Raw genomic sequence first — 21865 nt, forward strand, 5'->3', positions numbered from 1 at the left:
TTGGTCCGCCTAGCGAGGCGTCGCGCCTGGGCGCGGTTCGAGGGTAGGACCCCTCGAATCATCCAGTCAAGATACTGGACGCACCAATCTTGCGAAGTGGGGGCCTCGTCGACTTCCATTGCTTCGGCCTCGTCCGCAGAGGTGGTCCCGAAGTCAATGTCCATGGGTTCGGCCTCGTCCGCCGGGGGGTTCCCGTCGGAGGGCCCGGCAGTCGAGGGGCCCGGCTCCGCCGGATCCTTGAATTCGACGGGGGGCTTGGTGATGTCGCGAGCGAAGATGTTCTGGGGACGGTGGTCCGCCCTGACGCGATCTTGGATAGTTCGTCGGCGTCCTCGTTGTACTTGCGCGGGACATGATTGAGTTCTAGGCCGTCAAACTTGTCTTCGAGGTGGCGTACTGCATTGCAGTATGCCTCCATCTTCGGGTCGTGGCAGCTAGACTCCTTCATTACTTGGTCGATGATGAGTTGAGAGTCACCACGCACGTCGAGGCATTTGACGCCGAGCTCGATGGCGATGCGAAGGCCACTGAGGAGGGCCTCGTACTCCGCCATATTGTTAGACGCAGGGAAGTGCAAGCGTATTACGTACCGCATGCGGTCTCCGAGGGGTGAGATGAAAAGGAGGCCGGCACCGGCGCCGGTTTTCATCACCGACCCGTCGAAGTACATAGTCCAGCATTCGGCCTGAATTTGCGGTGGGGGTAGCTGAGTGTCCGTCCACTCAGCCACGAAGTCAGCCAAGATTTGGGACTTGATCGCTTTGCGGGGGGCGTAGGTGAGAGTTTCTCTCATCAGCTCTACGGACCATTTGGCAATCCTACCCTCGGCTTCCCGGTTGCGGACTATCTCTCCCAAAGGGAAAGAAAAGACCACGGTGATGGGATGGGCCTCGAAGTAGTGGCGCAGCTTGCGCTGAGCCAAAACCACTGCGTAGAGCAGCTTCTGATTCTGCAGATAGCGTGTCTTAGTTTCAGACAACACCTCGCTGATGTAGTACACCGGCCGTTGGACGGACAGGGCATGACCCTCCTCTTGTCTTTCGACAACGACCACCACGCTGACCACTTGGGTCGTCGCAGCTACGTACAGAAAAAGGGGCTCACCGTCCGTGGGTGGTGTGAGAATGGGAGCGTGAGTGAGCGACGCCTTCAGCCTCTCGAGGGCTTCTTGGGCTTCGGGGTTCCACGTGAAGCGCTCGGTTTTCCTCAAGAGCCGATACAGGGGTAAGCCTTTTTCGCCGAGACGCGAGATGAACCGGCTGAGGGACGCTAGGCATCCCATGACCCTCTGTACCCCCCTTTAGGTCTCGGATCGGTCCCATCCGAGTGATGGCCGAGACTTTCTCAGGGTTGGGTTTGATGCCCCGCTGGGAGACAATGAAGCCCAAGATCATGCCTCGAGGCACCCCGAACACGCACTTCTCGGGATTGAGTTTTACCCCTTTGTCCTGTAGGCAATCGAATGCGATCCTGAGATCGGTAACCAGGTCGTCCGCCTTCCTGGATTTTACATCGATATTGTCGACATATGCCTCTACGTTCCGCCCGAGATGGTCTCCGAAAATGTGGAGCATACACCTCTGATATGTTGCTCCAGCATTTCTGAGGCCAAAGGGCATCGTGGTGTAGCAGTACATGCCGAAAGGTGTGATAAAAGAAGTCGCGAGCTGGTCAGATTCTTTCATCTTGATTTGGTGATAACCGGAGTAAGCATCAAGAAAGGATAAAAGTTCGCACCCCGCAATAGAATCTACAATCTGATCAATTCGTGGCAAAGGAAAGGGAACCTTCGGACATGCTTTATTTAAACTAGTGTAATCTACACACATCCTCCAGTTTCCGCTCTTTTTCTTCACTAATACAGGATTAGCTAGCCACTCGGGATGGAATACCTCCTTGATGAACCCGGCCGCCAGAAGTTTCTGCAACACCTCGCCAATCGCCCGGTGCTTGAGCTCGTCGAAGCGTCGCAGGCGTTGCTTCATCAGCTTGGAGTTGGGTCGGATATCAAGGGAGTGCTCGGCGACCTCCCTCGGTATGCCAGGCATATCCGAGGGGCTCCACGCAAAGATGTCTGCGTTGGCGCGGAGAAAGTCGACGAGCACCACTTCCTATTTGCTGTCGAGGGTGGCGCTGATCTGTAACGCCTTGTCGTCGGGGTGGCTCGGGTCAAGGGGCACCTTCTTGATACCCTCGGCGGGTTCGAAGCTCCCGGCGTGTCGATGCGTGGAGTCCAAGGCCTCGCTTGCCATTTTATCGAGGGTGGCTGCGAGGGCCTCGTCCTCCGCTTGAGCCTCCGCGTGCTCAACGCACTCGACGTCGCACTCGTAGGCATGCTCGAACGAAGAGCCGATGGTGATGACACCCTTCGTTCCCGGCATCTTCAGCTTGAGGTAGGTGTAATTGGGGATGGCCATGAACTTGGCGTAGCAGGGACGACCAAGAATGGCATGATAGGATCCCCGAAACACACCACCTCAAAGGTGAGTACTTCCTTGCGGAAGTTAGCTGCCGTGTCGAAGCTGACATGCAGATCGATCTGGCCGAGGGGTTGGACACGCTTCCCCGACGCAACGCCATGAAATGGCGACTTGCTGGGACGAAGCTTGTTCAATCCAATCCCCATGAGCTCCAAGGTGTGGGCGTACATGATATTCAGGCTGCTACCTCCATCCATGAGAACCTTGGAGAAGTGGGTTGTCGAAAGTGCGGGGGAAAATAAGCAGTTCGAATCTCCCGGCTGAATACCCGGGTGCCCGGAGGCTCCGGCGACTCACCCCTGTCGTGCTCGGGGTCGAAACGTCCACCCCGTCGAAGGGTGTACTTCTTGTCGCCGACGATGTAGCGGGCGTTGCTGTCTTCGGCGTGCCCGCGTGTGTCGTGGAGCCGCTCCCTCGTGGGAGGCCTTCCGATGCCTTGCCCTTCTCTGCCGGTGGAGCGTGCACAGAAGCCTCGTGGTCCGGGCGTGCAGTCCCACCGGGCTGTTCCGGGGCTTTCGAGCGCATACGAGATGCAGAGCTCTCGGCTTGCTGCACGGCAGCTTGCTCGATGAGCGCCTGTGCCTCGCAGCGCAGGTTGCGGCCCGAAGGCGTCGATGGCTCGGGCATGGCTTGGAGTAGGTAGGCCGCAGCGATGAGTTTTTCGCCGGCCGTCTTCAGTTCCGGAGGTTTGTCGACGTTGTCGTCGGCCAGGATGCGTTCCCGGGCAACGCGCGCCGCCGCCTGGGCATGTGCACCACGTGCGGTGCGCTGCTGCTCGAGCGCGGTGCGCAGCTCCTAGGTCTGCCGGCGTTGCTCGTCGAGCTTGGCTTGAAGCTCTTTGAGCTGTGCCAGCTGGGCTTGCCGCGCCGCTGAGCTTGACGAAGAAGAAGGGGCCGCAGGCGGCACCACCGGTTGGTTCGCCTGTGCATCCGCCCCGCCGTCCCCGTCATCGGCCGGGGCGTTGTCGTTTTGCTCGTCCGCGAGGTCGGCCATGAAGCACTCCCGAATGGGATTGTACTCCCCCTCACTGGAGTCCTCAGAGCAGGTGAGGCAATAAGCCGTCGCGAGTTGGAACGAGCGGAAAGCGTCGGGGTCGCGGACCCTAGAGTAGTCCTCGGCCTCCTTGTCCGTGAAGTTGTTCATGAAGAAGTTGATGTCGTCGGCGATCGAACTCGCCGTTTCGGGGTAGGATTCATCAGGAGACGACGCGATGAGGTTGCGGATCGACAGAAGATGATGACCCGGCAGATCCTCATACTTGGTGAAGTTAGTGCTGATTGAAGAAGCGCCAGTGGCAGCGTTGCGCATCCCGAAGGCGAAGGGCGACGGCGAGGTCGAGCCCCCCTGGGAGGCACTGGTGCTGCAGCAGATGATGGCGCCGGTGCAGATGACACCGAGGCACGTGACAGCGAAGTGGTGGCCCCGTTGGCCGCGATGCTGAGTTGCGACATGCCAGCCTCAACCCACGTGGGGGAGCTGTGGCGTGCCGCACAGCGCCGCTCCGCGCGTGCTTGTCGCGAATGCTGGCCCGAGCACCTGTTGCGCCGGGCTGGTGAAGTCGGAGCAACGGGGTTGCGTTTGGGCGAGAGGAGCTCCATGAGGTAACCGTTGCTGGTTGCTCTGAACTCGAGACTCCCGAACCAGATCACGTATCCCGCTGGGAGCGGATCCGAGATGCCCATGGGGTATGGGTTGGATCTGACCGCCATCCCTGGAGATCAAATGGGAACAAGAGAGAAAATGTCACGCAGCGCTCCCCAACCTGGCGCGCCAACTGTCGGTGTCCCGACCCGGGGGGTCCGGATCCCAACTAGTAAATGCTGCGTGTTTCCTCGTCCCAGATGTTGATGCAAGAGGCAACACAGTAACGCACGGGTTTATCCCGGTTCCGGTCGCGGGGCCGTACGTCCAGCAAGAGGGTGTGCGAGGGCACTGTATTATCTTGCACCCGGAGTGCTTGTAGTAGGGGGTACAAGCGTGGCGAGAGAGGGAGGGAGGCTCCCAAGTCTTTGCTAGAGGTGGTGTTGTGCGTGGCGAGTTGCGATGTTGGAGCTAGAAGCGAGTGCGTGCGCTCTGTGTGCGGTGTAATGCCTAGAGAGCCGACCGACCGACCCCCCTAAGGGAAGCCCGCCTCCTCCTTTTATAGACTCAAGGAGGGACGGGTACATGTACAGGGGATCGCAGAAGTCGTCGTTTCTCCCCGAGCTGTGGGGATACGACAGTCGAGTACTGTGGGAAGTACACTGTGGGGTATGCGTCGGGCGTGGTGGTCGTCCTGGGCATCGTCCTTGACCTCGCGGAGATCGCTTCGGCATCCTGTCAACCCCAGCAGGAAGTGTGGTCGTCGCTGTAGGATGTTCAGTCCTCCAGATGTGGCATTCCGTGGGTCCCGCAGGTCAGGATCCTGCATGCCCCAGTGGTGGCGGGGCACGCGGCGGTCTCGAACCCCCTGGATGTAGTGCTTGCATATGCACTAAGGAGGTCCTAGAGTCACGTGGAGGTCCCGGACCCCTCGAGGGGGGAGGTCCGGGCCCCCGGCTGCTAGTGTTGGGCATCCCTCCTTGAGGGGCACGCGGCGACATCGGACCCCTCCTGAGCAGGAGGCGGGCCTGGGGCCATACGCGTGATAAGGCGGAGTCCGGACAGCCGGAGTTGGCAGAATAGTAACGAAAACTGTGCCGAGCGCGTCTTGTCCCGCGTCGCAGGTTCCACAGTGTTGCCACAGCGTCCGGGATGGCGGAGCAGGGAACGGAGTTGGCGAATGGGACTCCGGTCACAGCCACTGTGAGGAATGACGGCCTGACGCCTTCTGTCCTGAGCACTGTGGAGGAGTGGTTGGCACTTAATGACTTCGTACGACGGGCGGGTGAGCGGCAGGGCTGTTTGTCCCTTATGCCGAGGGGTGGCCTCGAGCAAGGCGGAGATGTGTTGTCTGCTCGAGGGAGGTTCGCTGCCCTCGAGCGAGGCGGAGATGATTGGCCTGCTCGAGGGTAGATTCGCTACTCTCGAGCGAGGCGGAGATGCGGGGCGAAGTCGAGGGCCCCGATGGGAGCCCTCGAGCGAGGCGGAGATCGTCCCGCGGGCCCGAGAGGGGTGCGAATGGGCCGCATGCCGGGTTTCTTTGAGTCCTTTCCTTTCTTCCAGATTGGAATGAGGGCATGGGACTTCGTGGGCCCAATTGGCTTAACACGTGTTTGCGTTTTTTAGACTGATCTTAGTACCCCGATTAGGGTGTCCCTAATCGTGGTACCCAACACATTAAGACTAGCCTAATTGAGCCTCTGGTTTTCCCAGCAGCATCCATATTCATTCATCCAACGATCCAAAAAATTGATAAAGAAACCCGGAAAATTCACGGCCAGTAGCTACGCACGATGGATCGATGGATGAAAACGATGGATCACAAAAGAGAAGAAAAGAAAACGAGAGTTAGGCTGATTGATAAACACCTGTCAATTCATCGCTTTTATACTACTGGTTGTACTACTACGCAGTAGTACTGCATAGTACTCCAGCTGATGACAGATCAATTGCATATTTGCAGGAATAAAAAGGGAGATCTAAAATTTTGTGATGAAGTTGATGAATGCTGGACAAAGTTGTCCAGGTCTTTAAAAAAAAAACTGTGATGAAGGGGCAATAGGTTGTCGGCCCTATCCATCCGTCTCACGCAGACACGCACACGTACGCAAATGCAGGTGTGCAAAAACACGAGGAAACGGCTCATGCTAGCTGGGCCTCGGTCAAACGTCGGCACAACTCCAGCTGGTGCTCTGTTCAAACATTTTTTTTAAATGGCATTCTGAAGTGATCAAATGTGCGTGCCTTGTTTGTTGGGTTATCCTGAGGTTAGAGGTGGAGCTGTAGCTGTAGCTAGGAAGAAGATGAAGACCGACCAGCACCGACCCGGTGTGGTCGGATTATCTGTGATGATAATGCCCGTGGTCAAACTAGCTATACAGTTATGATGGTGCTAGCTCTAACGCTAATGACGGCATTATTTTTTTGAAAAAAACTTATAATTTATTTAATGAATTATGTATAAGCCGCACACGTGGTAGCTGGTATGTTGACAAAAGACACTAGCTGACGCTGCGAACACCCTACACGCACAGTAAGGCACCTCAACTCGACAACTCTCAAGTCTATCGACTCAAGAGCCCAACTAATCAAGGGCACACGCATGAAACTTTTTTTTTTGCCAGCTTTAGCTTAAGTGTGTTGATTTACAACTGGAGATGAATCTTGACAAAATTAAATTTTTGGGGCAGAATGAAATGTAATTCACCTTTTTACATAATACATGTGAATACAGTAAAATACATGCATACAAAAGTGGATAGATCAATGGAGCCATGTTTTAAATTTTGTCAAAAGAAATAGGCAAAACCTTTTTTCTTAAGATTAAACAATACAACTCAAACACTCATAACGCACGCACACTCATCTCTATGAACGTATGAACGCAAACCTTACCGTTATGAGTATCTTCGAAGACTAAGTCGGCAAATGCGCGAGATTAACGAAGTCGCATGCTATACCTGTCAGGACAGTTGGCTATGCCTTTGTTAGAGTTGTAAACACACCCCCCCCCCCCCCCCCAACCAAAAAAAAAGGAATCTTATTTAGTCATGTCTATGATGACAAGCTGATGCGTTCCATTACTTGAAGGAATTACTTTATTTACCTTTTTCGATCGATGCATCTTCTTTGTCCGGGAACAAGTGTTGAAGAATCGACCTATTTGATCTGATGCTTCAAACAAGTATGCAAAGCAGGAATCAGATGGCCGTGCTGTACAACAGTACAAGTGTGCTGCAAGCTAAAAAATGAAAATGAACTTGATCTAGTATCAACTATCAAGTTACCGACGCTGACAGCAAAACTGAAACATCCTGCATACAGTAGTAGAGACCGAGAAACAGAGGGGCCAAAAATCAAAGAAACAAGCTCCAGAGTCCCAAGAAAAAAAAAAGAAAAACAAATCCAAACCCAACCCGGCACCGCACTGGTCAGGTAGAGATCGTAACCACGGTTAACTCCCGGGCGCCCCCTTTAAAAGCCCAGCCGGGCTCCTCCCATCCCGCCCCACACCGCTTCACTCGTTTCGTTTCGATTCGATTCGATTCCAACTCCACACCGCTTCCTCGGCGCACGTCGTCGTCGTTGCTCCCTCCCGTACGTGCCCGTCCTTCCTCCTCGTCCAATCCAATCTCGCAGCGACGCCCTGATGCTCCCGAAGCGTCAATGGCGGCCGCGATCGTGGCGCTCCTAGGCTCGTAGGCTGCTAATAACGCGCTCGCCGTTGTGTTTCTCCCTTGCTGCTGCTCGCAGGCTGCTCTCGAGTTAACGATCCCCCCGGCCGCGGCGGAGATGGCGGCGCCGAACGGGCTCGCGCGGATCGAGACGCACGGGAGGACGAAGCAGCACGTGAACGGCGTGTGCCACGACGACAGCGCGGCGCCGGTGCGCGCGCAGACCATCGACGAGCTGCACTCGCTGCAGCGGAAGTGGTCGGCGCCCACCACGCCCATCAAGGACGGCGCCGCCTCGCCCTTCGCTGCCGCGCTCTCCGAGGAGGAGCGCCACCGCCAGCAGCTGCAGTCCATCAGGTGCTCACGCCCCCCACCCCCGCCAATCCCCCTATTTTTCCTGGATCGTTTTGTTTTTGTTTTGCTGCTACACGTAGATTGCTCGAACGATTGATTCGTGTTCGTGGGTCGAAAATAGCTTAACGACAATGGCCAGCCCAAAGAACATGAGAAAGCGATCAAAGATGAATTCCCTTTTCCCTTTTGGAAGAAAAATCCAAACAATTGACGTTCGGGGGAGCTGTTGGACTCCGGAACAAGAACAAGAAACGGAACACGTGGACATCAGCGGCCGGGCCCCTTCCCTGCTCAGTCCGAATTGAGCCATGCTCCTAGGAAATATAGAGACCCTACCGCGTGGGACCCAGTAACAACATACTAGTCCTAGTCCTAGTACTAGATTTTCTCTGAAAGATTAGTTAATCATGTTTACCCAAAGATATTTTACTCCCTTAATAAAGTAAGTAAATAAACACGGCCCAATTAAATTAAAGTAGAAGTAAAAGATTACGGTGACGTTTACCGTGTCGTGCCTGCTCGGCACGAGTACGACCGACAGGAGCTGCAGTACTACTGCCTACCCGTGCACGACCGACAGCAGCTGCAGTACTACTGCCTACCAGTACCAGGTCTTACCATCCACCCATCCTTTTTCAGACAACAAAAAAAGGAGCTCTCGCGCCACGGGCACCCCGTGGACCGCGCTCACGGCATCACGCAACCTCCCGTGCATGGCACCCGTCGGGCGTTCACTTGGTCCCGTCGAACTTGTTCTTATCGCGTCGAAGAATAAGTCCCGTGTTTCCGTTCCCTGAAGGCTGCAGCACACATGAATCGTTCAACTCAATCCTGGTACTAGAGTAGCCAGCACGCTCTTTTTTTTATTTCTTTAAGAAAAAAAGGAGAAGAAAAGATGGAGAGGAGATAGGAGAGGATCGGCCGGTGTGGTCATGTGGGTGGTTCGCACGTAACGGACACGCGAGCAACTTGCCGGTGCCAGGAACGAGGAACCTTTACCTGACGGGCTGACGTGAAGTTGCTGTCGCCGTCGGCCGCGCAACTTTGCTGCCCCTTCATCCCAAGAACACATAGTATGGTCTTGCTCTGCGTTTCATCTGATCAGAAAACTACAGGGTTGCTATTTTGGAGCCTACTAGCTAGTACTCCCTCCGTTCCAAATTATAAATTATTTTAAAAATTTTAGAGAGTCAAACCATCACAAAATTTGACCAAAATTATAGAAAGAAATATAAAAATTTATAACATCAAATAGGTACACTATGAAAATATAGCTAACAAAAAATCTAATGATATTTACTTTGTATCATAAATTTAATTATCTTGTTATATAAATTTGGTCAAATTTGAAAAATTTTGACTCTCCAAAATTCTTGGAATGACTTATAATTTGGAACGGAGCGAAGCGAGTAATATTTAGTTACGTTGTGTTCAACTTACGGCCTTGTTCGTCTCGCGGTTTCCTGATCTCCTCCCGTTTCGCGCATGAATTTGCGTTGAGTATGAGCGTAAGTAACATGCTGTGCTAGCAGGAAGTAAGCATTAAGATTTTTTTTATTCGGAGGAAGTTAGCAGTAAGAAGTGTATGAGATGATCTAGTACTAGTAGCAGCTAACAATCCTTTTGACTGAACGGCATGCAGCGCGTCGTTGGCGTCCCTGACACGTGAAACCGGGCCCAAAGTCGTCAAGGGCGACCCGGCCAGGAAGGGCGAGGCCGCCGCCAAGGGCGCGCCGCAGACGCCGCAGAAGCACCACCAGCACCACCACCCCGCCGCCCCCACCATCGCCGTCAGCGACAGCTCCCTCAAGTTCACCCATGTCCTCTACAACCTCTCCCCAGCCGGTACGCACTCTTCGATCCTCTGCTCTCGCAGCTTCACTTCAGAGTTCGGACACACACTAATGGATCGATGCTTGCCTCCCGTGGGTGTAAAAAAAAAAAAACAGAGCTGTACGAGCAGGCGATCAAGTACGAGAAGGGCTCGTTCATCACGTCCACCGGCGCGCTGGCCACGCTGTCCGGCGCCAAGACCGGCCGCTCGCCCAGGGACAAGCGCGTCGTCAAGGACGAGGCCGCCGCGCAGGAGCTCTGGTGGGGCAAGTGAGTATCGCCGCCCCGTGCCGGTCACCATGCCAATCACCGTCTGTTCTGCTGCCCGCCGGCGCCGAGGCCGGCCGTTCCGTGGCTCTGTTTGCTCTGTCTGACCACCAACAAACTGCAGGGGCTCGCCCAACATCGAGATGGACGAGCACACGTTCCTGACCAACCGGGAGCGGGCCGTGGACTACCTCAACTCCCTGGACAAGGTGTTCGTGAACGACCAGTTCCTCAACTGGGACCCCGAGAACCGCATCAAGGTCCGCATCATCTCCGCCAGGGCGTACCACTCCCTCTTCATGCACAACATGTAAGCCAACACACTACCAGTCAATACTGTCTGCTTCTATATTGCAGTGTGTTACATCCTGGGTCGTTGCTCCTGACTCCGACTCCCAGATAAGTTCATCTTGACGATGGCCGTGAAATTGCTACATATACATACATGCTATATGATCTATGACTATATATATCATCATGTTTATATATATATATATATATATATATATATATATATATATATATATATATATATATATATATATATATCTTGTGATCCTGCTGCCTTCCAAGACATACAAGTCGGGAACGATCATACCAGAGCTAGCTACTAGTAGTGTGCTCGCCTCGAGCTGTAGAAGAAGTAAGCAAGTAACTGGGGAATGGGGATGGGTGGCAGGTGCATCCGGCCCACGGACGAGGAGATGGAGAGCTTCGGCACGCCGGACTTCACCATCTACAACGCCGGGCAGTTCCCCTGTAACCGTTACACGCACTACATGACGTCGTCGACGAGCGTAGACATCAACCTCGCTAGGAGGGAGATGGTGATCCTGGGCACGCAGTACGCCGGGGAGATGAAGAAGGGGCTCTTCGGCGTCATGCACTACCTCATGCCCAAGCGCGGCATCCTCTCGCTGCACTCCGGCTGCAACATGGGAAAGGACGGTGACGTCGCCCTCTTCTTTGGGCTCTCAGGTAACGAAGACCCCAACAGGATTGTGGCGCCGTCACCTGCCCGATACCGCATCTGACGTTCGCTTAGCTTATCCTGCGCCGTCAGCGTCACTGACCGATACGCTGTACGTGTTCTTTCTGAACGTCTTCGCCATGCTTGCTGATTTGGGGAGTTTTTTTTTTATTTGTTTTTTCACGACAGGTACCGGGAAGACGACGCTGTCGACGGATCACAACAGGCTTCTGATCGGTGACGATGAGCACTGCTGGAGCGACAATGGCGTCTCCAACATCGAGGGCGGTTGCTACGCCAAGTGCATAGACCTGTCCCAGGAGAAAGAGCCTGATATTTGGAACGCAATCAAGTTTGGAACTGGTGCTTATCCCTGAATTCCCGATTTCTTTCTTTGGTTGGCGTTTCAGATTGCTCTGTCTTTTCGCTGAATTGGGTATCTGAATGTTTTGCAGTGCTGGAGAACGTCGTCTTCGATGAGCATACTCGTGAAGTCGACTACACCGACAAGTCTGTCACCGGTAAATATCCCAGAACACAGACTACGTCTTTCCAGTCGCAAACATCATAGGGAGAAAACTCTGTGATCTCACTTCTCACGGTGCTGGTTTTACTGCAGAGAACACCCGGGCTGCCTACCCGATCGAGTACATCCCCAACGCCAAGATCCCGTGCGTCGGGCCGCACCCCAAGAACGTCATCCTCCTGGCGTGCGACGCGTTCGGGGTGCTCCCGCCGGTCAGCAAGCTGAACCTGGCGCAGACCATGTACCACTTCATCAGCGGCTACACCGCCCTGGTCGCCGGCACGGAGGACGGCATCAAAGAGCCGCAGGCCACGTTCTCGGCCTGCTTCGGCGCGGCGTTCATCATGCTCCACCCGACCAAGTACGCCGCCATGCTCGCCGAGAAGATGCAGAAGTATGGCGCCACCGGGTGGCTTGTCAACACCGGCTGGTCCGGCGGCAGGTGCGATCCTTATCTGATCTGCGTTGAGGACGTCATGGTTTTTGGCTTTCTGCAATTGCAAAGCTCGTGTTCGTTATGTGACCATACCTTCCTTGGTGGCGGTGGTTTGGCAGGTACGGTGTGGGCAAGAGGATCAGGCTGCCCTACACCCGGAAGATCATCGACGCCATCCACTCCGGCGAGCTCCTCACCGCCAACTACAAGAAGACGGAGGTCTTTGGGCTGGAGATCCCCACCGCGATCGACGGCGTGCCGTCGGAAATCCTCGACCCGATCAGCACCGTAAGCGCTCTCGCTCTGCCACTAACCAGTTCTCCTCATTAGTCAGTTTAAACTGCACGACCTGTTCAGGACAGAACACTGACCAATTTTATTTGAACTTGACGACGAATGCTGTGTGCAGTGGACGGACAAGGCCGCGTACAAGGAGACGCTCCTGAGGCTCGCCGGCCTCTTCAAGAAGAACTTCGAGGTGTTCGCCAGCTACAAGATCGGGGACGACAGCAGCCTGACCGACGAGATCCTCGCCGCAGGCCCCAGCTTCTGATTTTCAAGCAGTGGATCCGGAACGGCGAGGCGATGGAGTGGGATCAGAATAAAACGGTGTTGGGTGCGTGCGTGTGTTGCGATGATGATGACGAAAGAAAGTGTTGGATTGATGTGCCAACACAGTAGACTAGTAGCCCTGTAAGGTATCATGTGGGCATGCGTGTGGCTTTGTTACCTGTAAGGTTTGTTCTGCCTGGTCCTGGTGTAAGTCTGTGCGTGCTTGCATCTTGCCCGTGTACTCTCTGGTTTCAGAATTTGAATATGAAGTATCTTGATTTCGAGCACTGGTCTATCAATATGTACTCAGTACTCCTACAAAGACGAGCAATTTGACTTTTTTTCTTGAAAAACTTAGGCCATGTTTAGTTCGCTAAATTGTTTGGATTTTGTTACTATAGCACTTTCGTTGTTATTTGGCAATTAATATTCAATCATGGACTAATTAGACTTAAAAGATTCATTTCATCATTTACTGTAAAACTGTGTAATTGGTTATTTTTTCAACTACATTTATTGCTCTATGCATGTGTCCGAAGTATTATTAGAAGTTCATGAATAAATTTGGAGCCAACAAGTCTAATCAAATTACATTGAAATTAAACTGTCATTTTTTATTCAAAATTTTTGTAAGTTATCAATTCTATTTGATAGACATGGAAGTGCAGACGCCCATACAGCCATGCTAAAACCCATCATGCGACATTGACCAGGTAGACTGAGAGAAAAACTGAGACATGACGGTGCGTAAATCTACTGAAGATCAGATGAACCGTGAAGCAATTAAAATTTGGCAAGAAGTGATGGTCAGACGTCGACTAAACAGCAGGAACGGCATCCCCCGTACACCAGTACCACTTTGGTACGATAAACCTTTGACTTTTTTTTTTGATGAAACGAAACCATTAAGCTTTCCTTTTCAACGTGATGCCATGGACCCAGGTCCGAGCGTACCTAGCCGGCTCTTCGTCTATAAGAGCTCAAGGTCAGCGATAATGTCTGTTTAATTTAACTGGTGACGGCGCGGGGTTGACTCTGACAATATCAGAAACCTTTTTGTTTTCATGCCTTCAAGATAGCAGCGCGTACGTGTACGATATCCCATCTATTTTTGACTCTTTTTTTCGTGTATTAAATATTTATGCTGACAGAGGATTGAAGGTGATCTGTCGGAATACTGAACGCTAATATGATAAACACTAGTAGCTTTATTGTTTATTCTTACGCTAATATGATTGAAGGTGAAGGTTATATATTATCATGTTTAGCACAGCAGCTAATGGTGAAATGGATTATAAACACTAACCATTTTCCGTTACATAAAGAAATCTTCACAGTATGGTTGGTCATCTTTACAAATTCTCCATTGGAGGTATTGATTTCAGTTAATGTAACTGTTTCTTTTCTTTTCTCGAATACGCAGGAGAGCTACGAGAAAAAGTCACATACAAGCTCAACGATGGGTGGAATTCCACCCAGCAAGCTTAAACGGACAAAAGAGCCGAGAAAGAAAAACTCCGGCCTAACAGCCTCTGTTGCACGGATATGCCAAGAGGGTGGCGTATCTGTATCCGGTACGTATCGGATATGGATACGCCATAGATACGTCTTGAATACGTTCCAGGCCGTATCCTAAAATTTTGGATATGTACTAGTATGGATACGTGTATTCGATACGTGGCAGAGGAGTGCTAAGGGGAGGCAGAGGAGGAGCGACGGCGGCGGCTGATGCGGACAGGAGGCAGAGGAGGAGCGGCGGCCTCACCGGAGGCAGAGGTGCTGTTGCGGAGGGGACGGGGAGGAGGGGCCGCACCGGAGGCAGAGGTCTCACGCCCTTCCTCTCGCGCCGCCCCTCTGGATCCGCGGCGAGACGAGGGCCAGCGGCCGGCAGGGCCTGCGCATGCCGTTGCCTGCTCAATTTTGCTGCTGGACCCCTCGATTTCGCCATCTCCCGCTCGAGCAGATGGCGGGGAGGAAGGGAGTGAGCGGAAGCGTGACGGCGGCGCACGAGCTGGCTCAGCTGGGCGGCCACGACGGTGACGAGGTGCGAACGGAGAGCTGGGCTGTGGTGGAGGCGGGGCGCGGCGTGTGGGCCAGAGGTGTGGTGCGGCACGTGGGCGGGGCGTGACGCGCAAGCTGAAGGCGGCGACGAGAGCTGGGCAGCGAGCTGGCTGGCGGAGGGGAGGAACGGATAAGGATTGAACTTGGAATAGAAGGATAAGGTTGGAATTGGAACGGTGACGAGGTGTGTGGTTTCAATGCGTCTGATTAACTATTATTTACCAGTTTCTCTCTAAGCCTCGAGATTAGATAAGGATAAATATTTAATTATGTGATATTTATATATAATTATTAATTATTCTAGATGCATCCCCGTATCGGTGTTTTTTGAGAAAGTGCGTATCCGCGTATCCGATACCCGTATCCGTGTAACATAGCTAACAGCGCAAGAAAATCCTACTACTCACGCTTCAGGCAACCAAGCCTCTTAGCTCCAGCTTCCACCCAAAGCATGACCTCCATTTTGATCGTCTCCAAGAGCTGGTCAGTGGTCGAAAGCCGCCTGTCGAATAAGCGGGCCTTCCGCTCCTTCCACAGAAGCCAAACAATCAGAATGGAAAGAGTGTCAAAACCCTTCAGTCGTTCCTTGGCTTGCAGCTGCCGGCAATGGGTTCACCATTCTCGCATCGTCTGCTGGCTCAGAATGAAGGAGCAATTGCAATCCATTGCCGAGGCCGCATTCCACCAGACTTGCTTAGCATAAGTGCAACATAGGGCAACAGAATTAAGTGACAAGGATCCTAACTCATTGTTACAAAATTTTTAAATCATAGAATCAATCCACCACATTACAGGAAGGGCTTGGTCTTTAGAACAGCTCCAGTCCTTCACTAAATAGTTGTTAGCAATCCATATGATCATGATTTACATCTTCAGGCCGCGCAGATCAGTTGTCAGCTTCAGTTTCCAACTCTGATGGCCCGCTCTGGAGCTTCATTTCGTCAGAGCTCTGATCATGGCAGTTGCGATTGATATCCACCATTAGGGGCTCACTGTGGCCATTCTCCTCATCTTCACTGGAAGATGACATGGCGATAGCTGGAGGAACTGGAAATGTCATGTTGCTTGAAGGCAGCTTTGCTATTATGGCCTCTCCAGATCTGATCTTGGATTCAACGACACTGATAAGCGAAGCTGCCTCCTCAAGCGGAGCAACACGAGCACCACAAGCAAGAGCTGTTGCATGAACCAGAGAGTTCGGACCCATTCCTCGCTTGTTCAGTTCAGTGAGAACACCTGCAAATGGTCCTAAAGCACAAACTCCTTTTTGTGGTTGCCTGATGGGTTCTGCAGGACGGTATGAAATCGGAACTGCTTCAATAGGTGCAGTCAACAATCTGTATGGCCCCTCTGTCGTACACAAAAATGAATAGGTATCAGAACAGTACTCATGGCAGGTAAACTTCAATCAATGTGCTGATTATTGACCATCTTCTATATATTGTAATCCTATGTTTCCAAAGAAAAAAAAATAAACTGCCAGGATCTAAGAAAAATATTGCGGTCCACATAGTAACAATGCTCTAAAATGAAGATGTGTACACTGGGAAATGTCAACACACAGCTGAAATAAAGGGCTATACTACAAAAACTGCTGAACATATTGATCTGCATGGGACTAAAGATTTTGGAGGCGTTTGGTGGGATAAGGGGACAACATAAACAGATATCTTTTGGTCACAAATATGCTGAAGATAATCATTGATATATATATAACAAACTATTCAAGTCAGACCACCATGGAAGCAAAGACAAATCATATAGAAGATATACAGCAACGCATAAGGAATTGAGCTATTTGACATGGTGTTATTGGGAAGCTTTAGTTTATTAAAGCTACCTGAAGAAGATCTAGGCAAGTTCTGCATCATAGGCATGCACAGCGCAAGAGGTATCGCAGGAATAGCAACCATGGTTTCTTCAGAAGATCCACGGATACCTTCATCCTTTCCATGGATGGCATGATTAGATCTAGTGTTCTGCGGTTAGAACTGAAAAATAAGAATTTTCTGATCCAAAATGTAATTACCCGAAACTGCTAGATGCATTAAAAAAAATCACCGAGTCAGGTGAGCAAGTAGCAAAGCTACCTGAGATTTTTGTGAAGAGGTCCCCTTTATGTTATCAAAATGCATAAGAGAACCTTCTGTCGTATGCCTACCTTGCCTTCCTGTTGGCAGAATGGAATAGGCAACAGTCATAAAGAAAACAATAGTTGTGTAAAGGCATTGGAATTAATTGATCATTACCATAGCATATTTACCATTTGTGGAGAAATCACTTGATGGAGGAACATTGTTGCCGCGGTTATATAACATTGAATCAGTCAAAATGTTGGTTGGTACCAGCAAACGATTGGAGGCAGACTCTTGAAGTGTCACAGACCCAGGTGATGTTGTTTTCAGTTCAACCTCATTTGAACATTGCAAGGTGCTCATAGTTTTAGCGTGTAAAACATCATGTTTGCTTTCGCTAATAAAACCACGATGTGACGTTGGACGACTCCTTTTGACTTCAGCAACCTTTTCTGCAGCCTCCTTCAAGGCAGAAACGGCCACATGGTAAATTTCTTCTGTGACTGACCCTTCTTTTGCAAATTTTATAGCCTCCTGACATAAATTGTTATAAAGGACAGTGAGAGAATCTGCAGGATTACATTGGGTTCCTTCACAGTGCCCTTCATTTTTTACATCATTATGATCTGCACTCTTTGCATCGAAATGAGCAACTTCTCCAGAAGTAATATTTGAGGTAATAGGGATCATTTTAGAATATGATAGCGAATGGTTATGCTCCTTCTCAAATTTAGAAACCATCCATTTTCCAGACTTCATCTTTTTCACTACAATCATAGCTTTGCAACCAACTCTAGTTATCATTCTTGGGCGCTTTGTTTTCCCTTCATCTGTCATCACTTTCTTGGTCCGAATTTCACGGAAGCCTTCCTTGGAACACACAATCTGGCGAGAAATGATTGAATTATCACGCCTTGAACGGCAGTATCTGCTAATACGTGCACGGAAACCATTTAGCCTAGCATAGTTTACATAGAATAATTTTGCAGCTTCTTCCGATTCAAATTCCATACCCTCAAATGGTTCCTCAACAGGATCCACCTCAATAGTATGTGGCTTCTCCATTGGATTGCAGTCCTGGTTTACTGGCCTAGAATCAAGTTTTCTTGGTGGAACTGGTCCATGATTGTGGTTCTTTACGAATTTGGTAACTATCCATTTGCCAGGTTCAAAATTTTTAATCATTATCATGGCCTTGCAACCAACTCTAGTACCTGCCCTTTCATGCTGTTTTTGGTCGGACTGGAGGCCATCACAAGCACGAGTTTCATGAAATCCCTCTTTTGAACACACAATACGACGAGATATGATTGAATTATCACGCCTCGAGCGAGTATACCGGCTTATCCGGATCCGAAAACCAGCATTTCTTGCATATGTGCTGTAGAAATCCCTTGCTGCATCTTCAGACTCAAACTCCATTCCTTCACAAGGTGTTAATTCTGTGTCCTCTTCAAGTCCAATTAATTTTTCTACTTCATCATCATGCACCACTAAAGTCTCCATAGCTCTAGGCAGTTCAATCAAAGAGTCCTGCCCATTGCCTGGTTTTAACTCACTAGCTATTCTGATCACTGTCTCTTCCATGACCGACATCCACCGTCACAGAATTATGTGTATTTTCTTAACATCTCCTTTCAAGAACTTCCAGAAGAATACAACTCCAAAATCACCAAACTAGGATCTTAGTTACACATCAGGGCATTCCCTGTGTTCAGAGGTTGTTAAGACACAGGTCTACCCGCAGACTTGTCTCAATGGTACCAGGAGCAGGGCACTGTAAAAAGATCTAAAATTAAATGGTATCGATCTGATATTTGAGCAAGTGCCAAGTAGCATAAAAGCCTTACAGAGTAAAGGGAAACAATTCAACAGCTATAAATCAACAACTTTGTTCAAATATATTAGTAGCAATGAAATGGTATTTCAGTTCCTCAGGCAGCATGTCAAAATGGTACGCATAAAGTCTATTTGGGAAACGAAGAGCAGAAAATAAACAATATTTTTATCAGGTGGGGAGCTCAGATGCACCTAGACTCTTTATTAAAGCATAAACTACCTTAGTTCTAGAACTACAGAGAGGTTAGACTGTGGAGTTAATCTACATCACGACTATAATGTTTTTTTTTTAAAAAAAGAAAACACGCATTGTGGCTACTGTGGCAAATTATTGTCGAATTAGCGTTCATTTTGGAGAACTAATCTAACACTACTACCATGTAGCTCACACCTTAAAGATGAAGATCCTATGTCAATACCCTTTTTGTAATGTCAGAGCCCCTAGGAGCCAAAACAAAGCAGCGTCTCACATCTTCCTTTTACCGCTAAATACTAAAATTACAAAGTCATCATTTTCAATAGCTAGTTTTAGGAAAGGGGATGGAGATGCAGAGTTTATGTTCAAGAGTCTTCAGTTTAACAATCACGATTATATTTGAATGGGATGGTGTCTACATCAAAGGCCATTTATGTTTTTTGGGCGGCTTTTCTAGGAAAGATGCAGAGGAAACATCCTTACTACATACTGAAGTTGCACCCTTTCTGTTACTTTTTCTGAAAGTCACTGCTACCGAATGTGTACTGTAACGAACATGGCACCATTTATGCCATTTCGAGTGATTTTGGTGATCGAATGACAACATAACACTTGGACTAATATGATTGTTAAGATGATCATTCTCAGGTTTTTAGGTTCAAGTGATGACAAAAAGAAAGATGACCATTTCGAGTGATTTTGGTGATCGAATGACAACATAACCCAGAAAAAGCTCTTCGGATCAGGAGCACCGGAAGAACCGATGCCTAAGCATCGGTGCATCCGACGCTTGTCGGAAGAACCGGCGCTATGAAGTTTGGTGCAGAAGGGAATCAAAGCCAAGTCAGCCTAAGCACCGGTTGAACCGACGGGTCAAAAAGGGGGCATCGGTGCATTGGGCGTCCTATGTTCCAAAGACGATGTCAAGACCCCAGGAGAAGATTCTTCAGCACCGGTTGAACCGGTGAAGCATCGGTGCATACCATCGATGTAATGACGTCAGCTGTCAGGAGAAGATTCTTAAGCACCGGATGAACCGGTGATGCATCAGAACAAAGCATCGGTTCAACCGGTGGTCAATGCATCAGCTGTCAGGACTTCAACGGCTACTTCGGTTTATGAGTGACCGGAAGAACCGACGCTACCCCTGCCAGAGGCATCGGTTCTTCCGGTGATACGCAGATTTTCAGCTGACCGTTGGAGCAACGGCTACAAGACTTGGTGGCCTATATATATGCCTCACACCGGCCATTTGAAGATTGCTGGAGTTGCTGGACATCCCACACACACCCAAGAACATCTCCAAGCCATACAAAAGCATCAAGATCACATCCTTAGCCCTTAGCACACTTTGAGAGTGTTGTGTAAAGGATTAGCACTTAGTGAGTGAGATTGCAAGGCTTAGAGCCTTTGTGCTGTGGTTCATTAGCGAACCAAAACAAGAGTGTGGTGCGCCGGCACCTTGGAGCGTGAAGCTCGCCGGCAACGTCATCGACCCTCCGACTTGGTGTGGACCGGCAACGACATCTTTGTGCGGGGGACGTGGAGACCCCCATCCTTTGTGGAGAAGCTTCTTAGTGGAACCCGGGGCCAAGGTGACCGTTATTGTGTTCACGGAAGAGACTTGGTGGCCGAGTAGCAATACTCTTAGTGAGTGCTACAACAACGTGGATGTAGATGTGCCTTTGTGGCTAACCGAACCACGGAATAAACACCCGCGTCAAGAGTTTGCTATCTCATATCCCGCTCTTTAAGCTTCCGCATTTATTACTTGCAACCTTTGTGCCTTTACTTTCAATGAGTAGTTTCTTGTTAGGAAAGACTATAGGGTGCATAATTCTTTTGGGATAGGGGTTTCACACTAGAACAACTTAGTTGCACATCTAGATAGCTTGTTTTAGTTTAAGTTTTGTGCAAACTAGTTGGAGCCATAGGTCAAAGTTTTTATTAGTGCCTAATTCACCCCCTCCCCCTCTTAGGCTAGAGCACCCGGTTACTTTCATGTACTAGTGACTACTGACTAGTCCATCAAGTTGCAGCAGTTGCATGATTCTGTGACGGTGAATTTGAAACTTGTTCAACAGGTACGTTACTCTGGTGCACCACAAAACAGCACAAGATTCTCCCTCCTGTTTCCGCTTCAGAGTTCTTATCAAGAAGCACAGAATCGATCAAATACTCAACTGTTCTGTTGGTTCGCGTATGTTCACGGCAGTCAAAAGATGGACCATACAAAAGAGAATATCATGCATGATGCATGGAACCAAGATATCACGTTTAAAGCGAGAAAGCAACGGACTTTAATTGTGAGCCGAAATCAGGAAACGCAATCAGCACCTGTTGAAAACCAAAAGGAGCAAGGAGAAACGAACTATCCTCACCTTTTTCCCGGAGAAGATCGTCGGGTGCCTCGAGAAGCAGGAACCCAAAGCGCCCCGATCGCCCCCGAGCCCGGCCAGCGCCAAGAACACCAAGAAGGGAGCCAGCGACCAGGTCCGCGCGATCAAATCGATTCCACAAGCGACCGCGAAACCCGCACGGCAGCGCATGAACCGCCGGCGCAGCCACCCGGCGCGGTGAGGTCGCCGCCACCGTCCATCGTCGCCACGGTCAGGAAAGGAAAAAGGAACGGATTAGTGGTGGGGTTGCTTGGGGTTGGGCGGCGCGGGGGATTGATTAAAGAAAGCGGACGAGACGGGAGTGGGGGAGGAGACGACGAGGGCGGGGCGGATGAGGCCGGATCTCCGGAGCACGGAACGGACGGCGGAGAGCCGCGCGCGCGCGTGCGGCCGTGCGGGGGCGGAGGGCGGCGATGCCAAGGAGGCGCGGAGGGAGACGCGGGAGGTTACCGGGTACGTGTAGGCGTAACCGTCTCTGGTCAAGTGGCGCGGCCGCGGCTGCCCAAGTGGATAAACGAGTCCTGGTGAGACGGGGCATGACGCTGACGTGGGCCGCGTGGGGCTCGGCTGCAGGGAGACGGAAAGGAAACGGATGGCCTCTTCGTCGTGCAATCCATCCCTT

General features: G+C 50.8%; 2 protein-coding genes across 2 annotated transcripts; one reads left to right on the forward strand and one right to left on the reverse strand.

The window, feature by feature from the left end:
* The first annotated feature begins 7504 nt into the window (after positions 1-7504).
* Positions 7505-12968, forward strand: LOC120690206 (phosphoenolpyruvate carboxykinase (ATP)-like). Its single transcript, XM_039972777.1, has 11 exons — positions 7505-7658; positions 7815-8092; positions 9732-9934; positions 10039-10192; positions 10314-10499; positions 10869-11167; positions 11349-11522; positions 11615-11680; positions 11779-12127; positions 12241-12409; positions 12531-12968. The coding sequence occupies exons 2-11, from the start codon at positions 7854-7856 to the stop codon at positions 12672-12674; spliced, it is 1983 nt and encodes a 660-aa protein (XP_039828711.1). The 5' UTR covers positions 7505-7658; positions 7815-7853; the 3' UTR covers positions 12675-12968.
* Positions 12969-15428: 2460 nt separating this feature from the next.
* On the reverse strand, positions 15429-21676 carry LOC120688378. The gene is made up of 5 exons (XM_039970680.1): positions 21226-21676; positions 16998-18586; positions 16825-16904; positions 16575-16713; positions 15429-16084 (listed from the first exon to the last, which is right to left on the reverse strand). Exons 2-5 carry the CDS (start codon positions 18403-18405, stop codon positions 15621-15623), a joined length of 2091 nt encoding a protein of 696 aa, XP_039826614.1. The 5' UTR covers positions 18406-18586; positions 21226-21676; the 3' UTR covers positions 15429-15620.
* Positions 21677-21865: the final 189 nt, after the last annotated feature.

The sequence above is a fragment of the Panicum virgatum genome, chromosome 9N, assembly GCF_016808335.1.
Source record: "Panicum virgatum strain AP13 chromosome 9N, P.virgatum_v5, whole genome shotgun sequence".
NCBI classification, from domain to species: Eukaryota; Viridiplantae; Streptophyta; class Magnoliopsida; order Poales; family Poaceae; genus Panicum; species Panicum virgatum.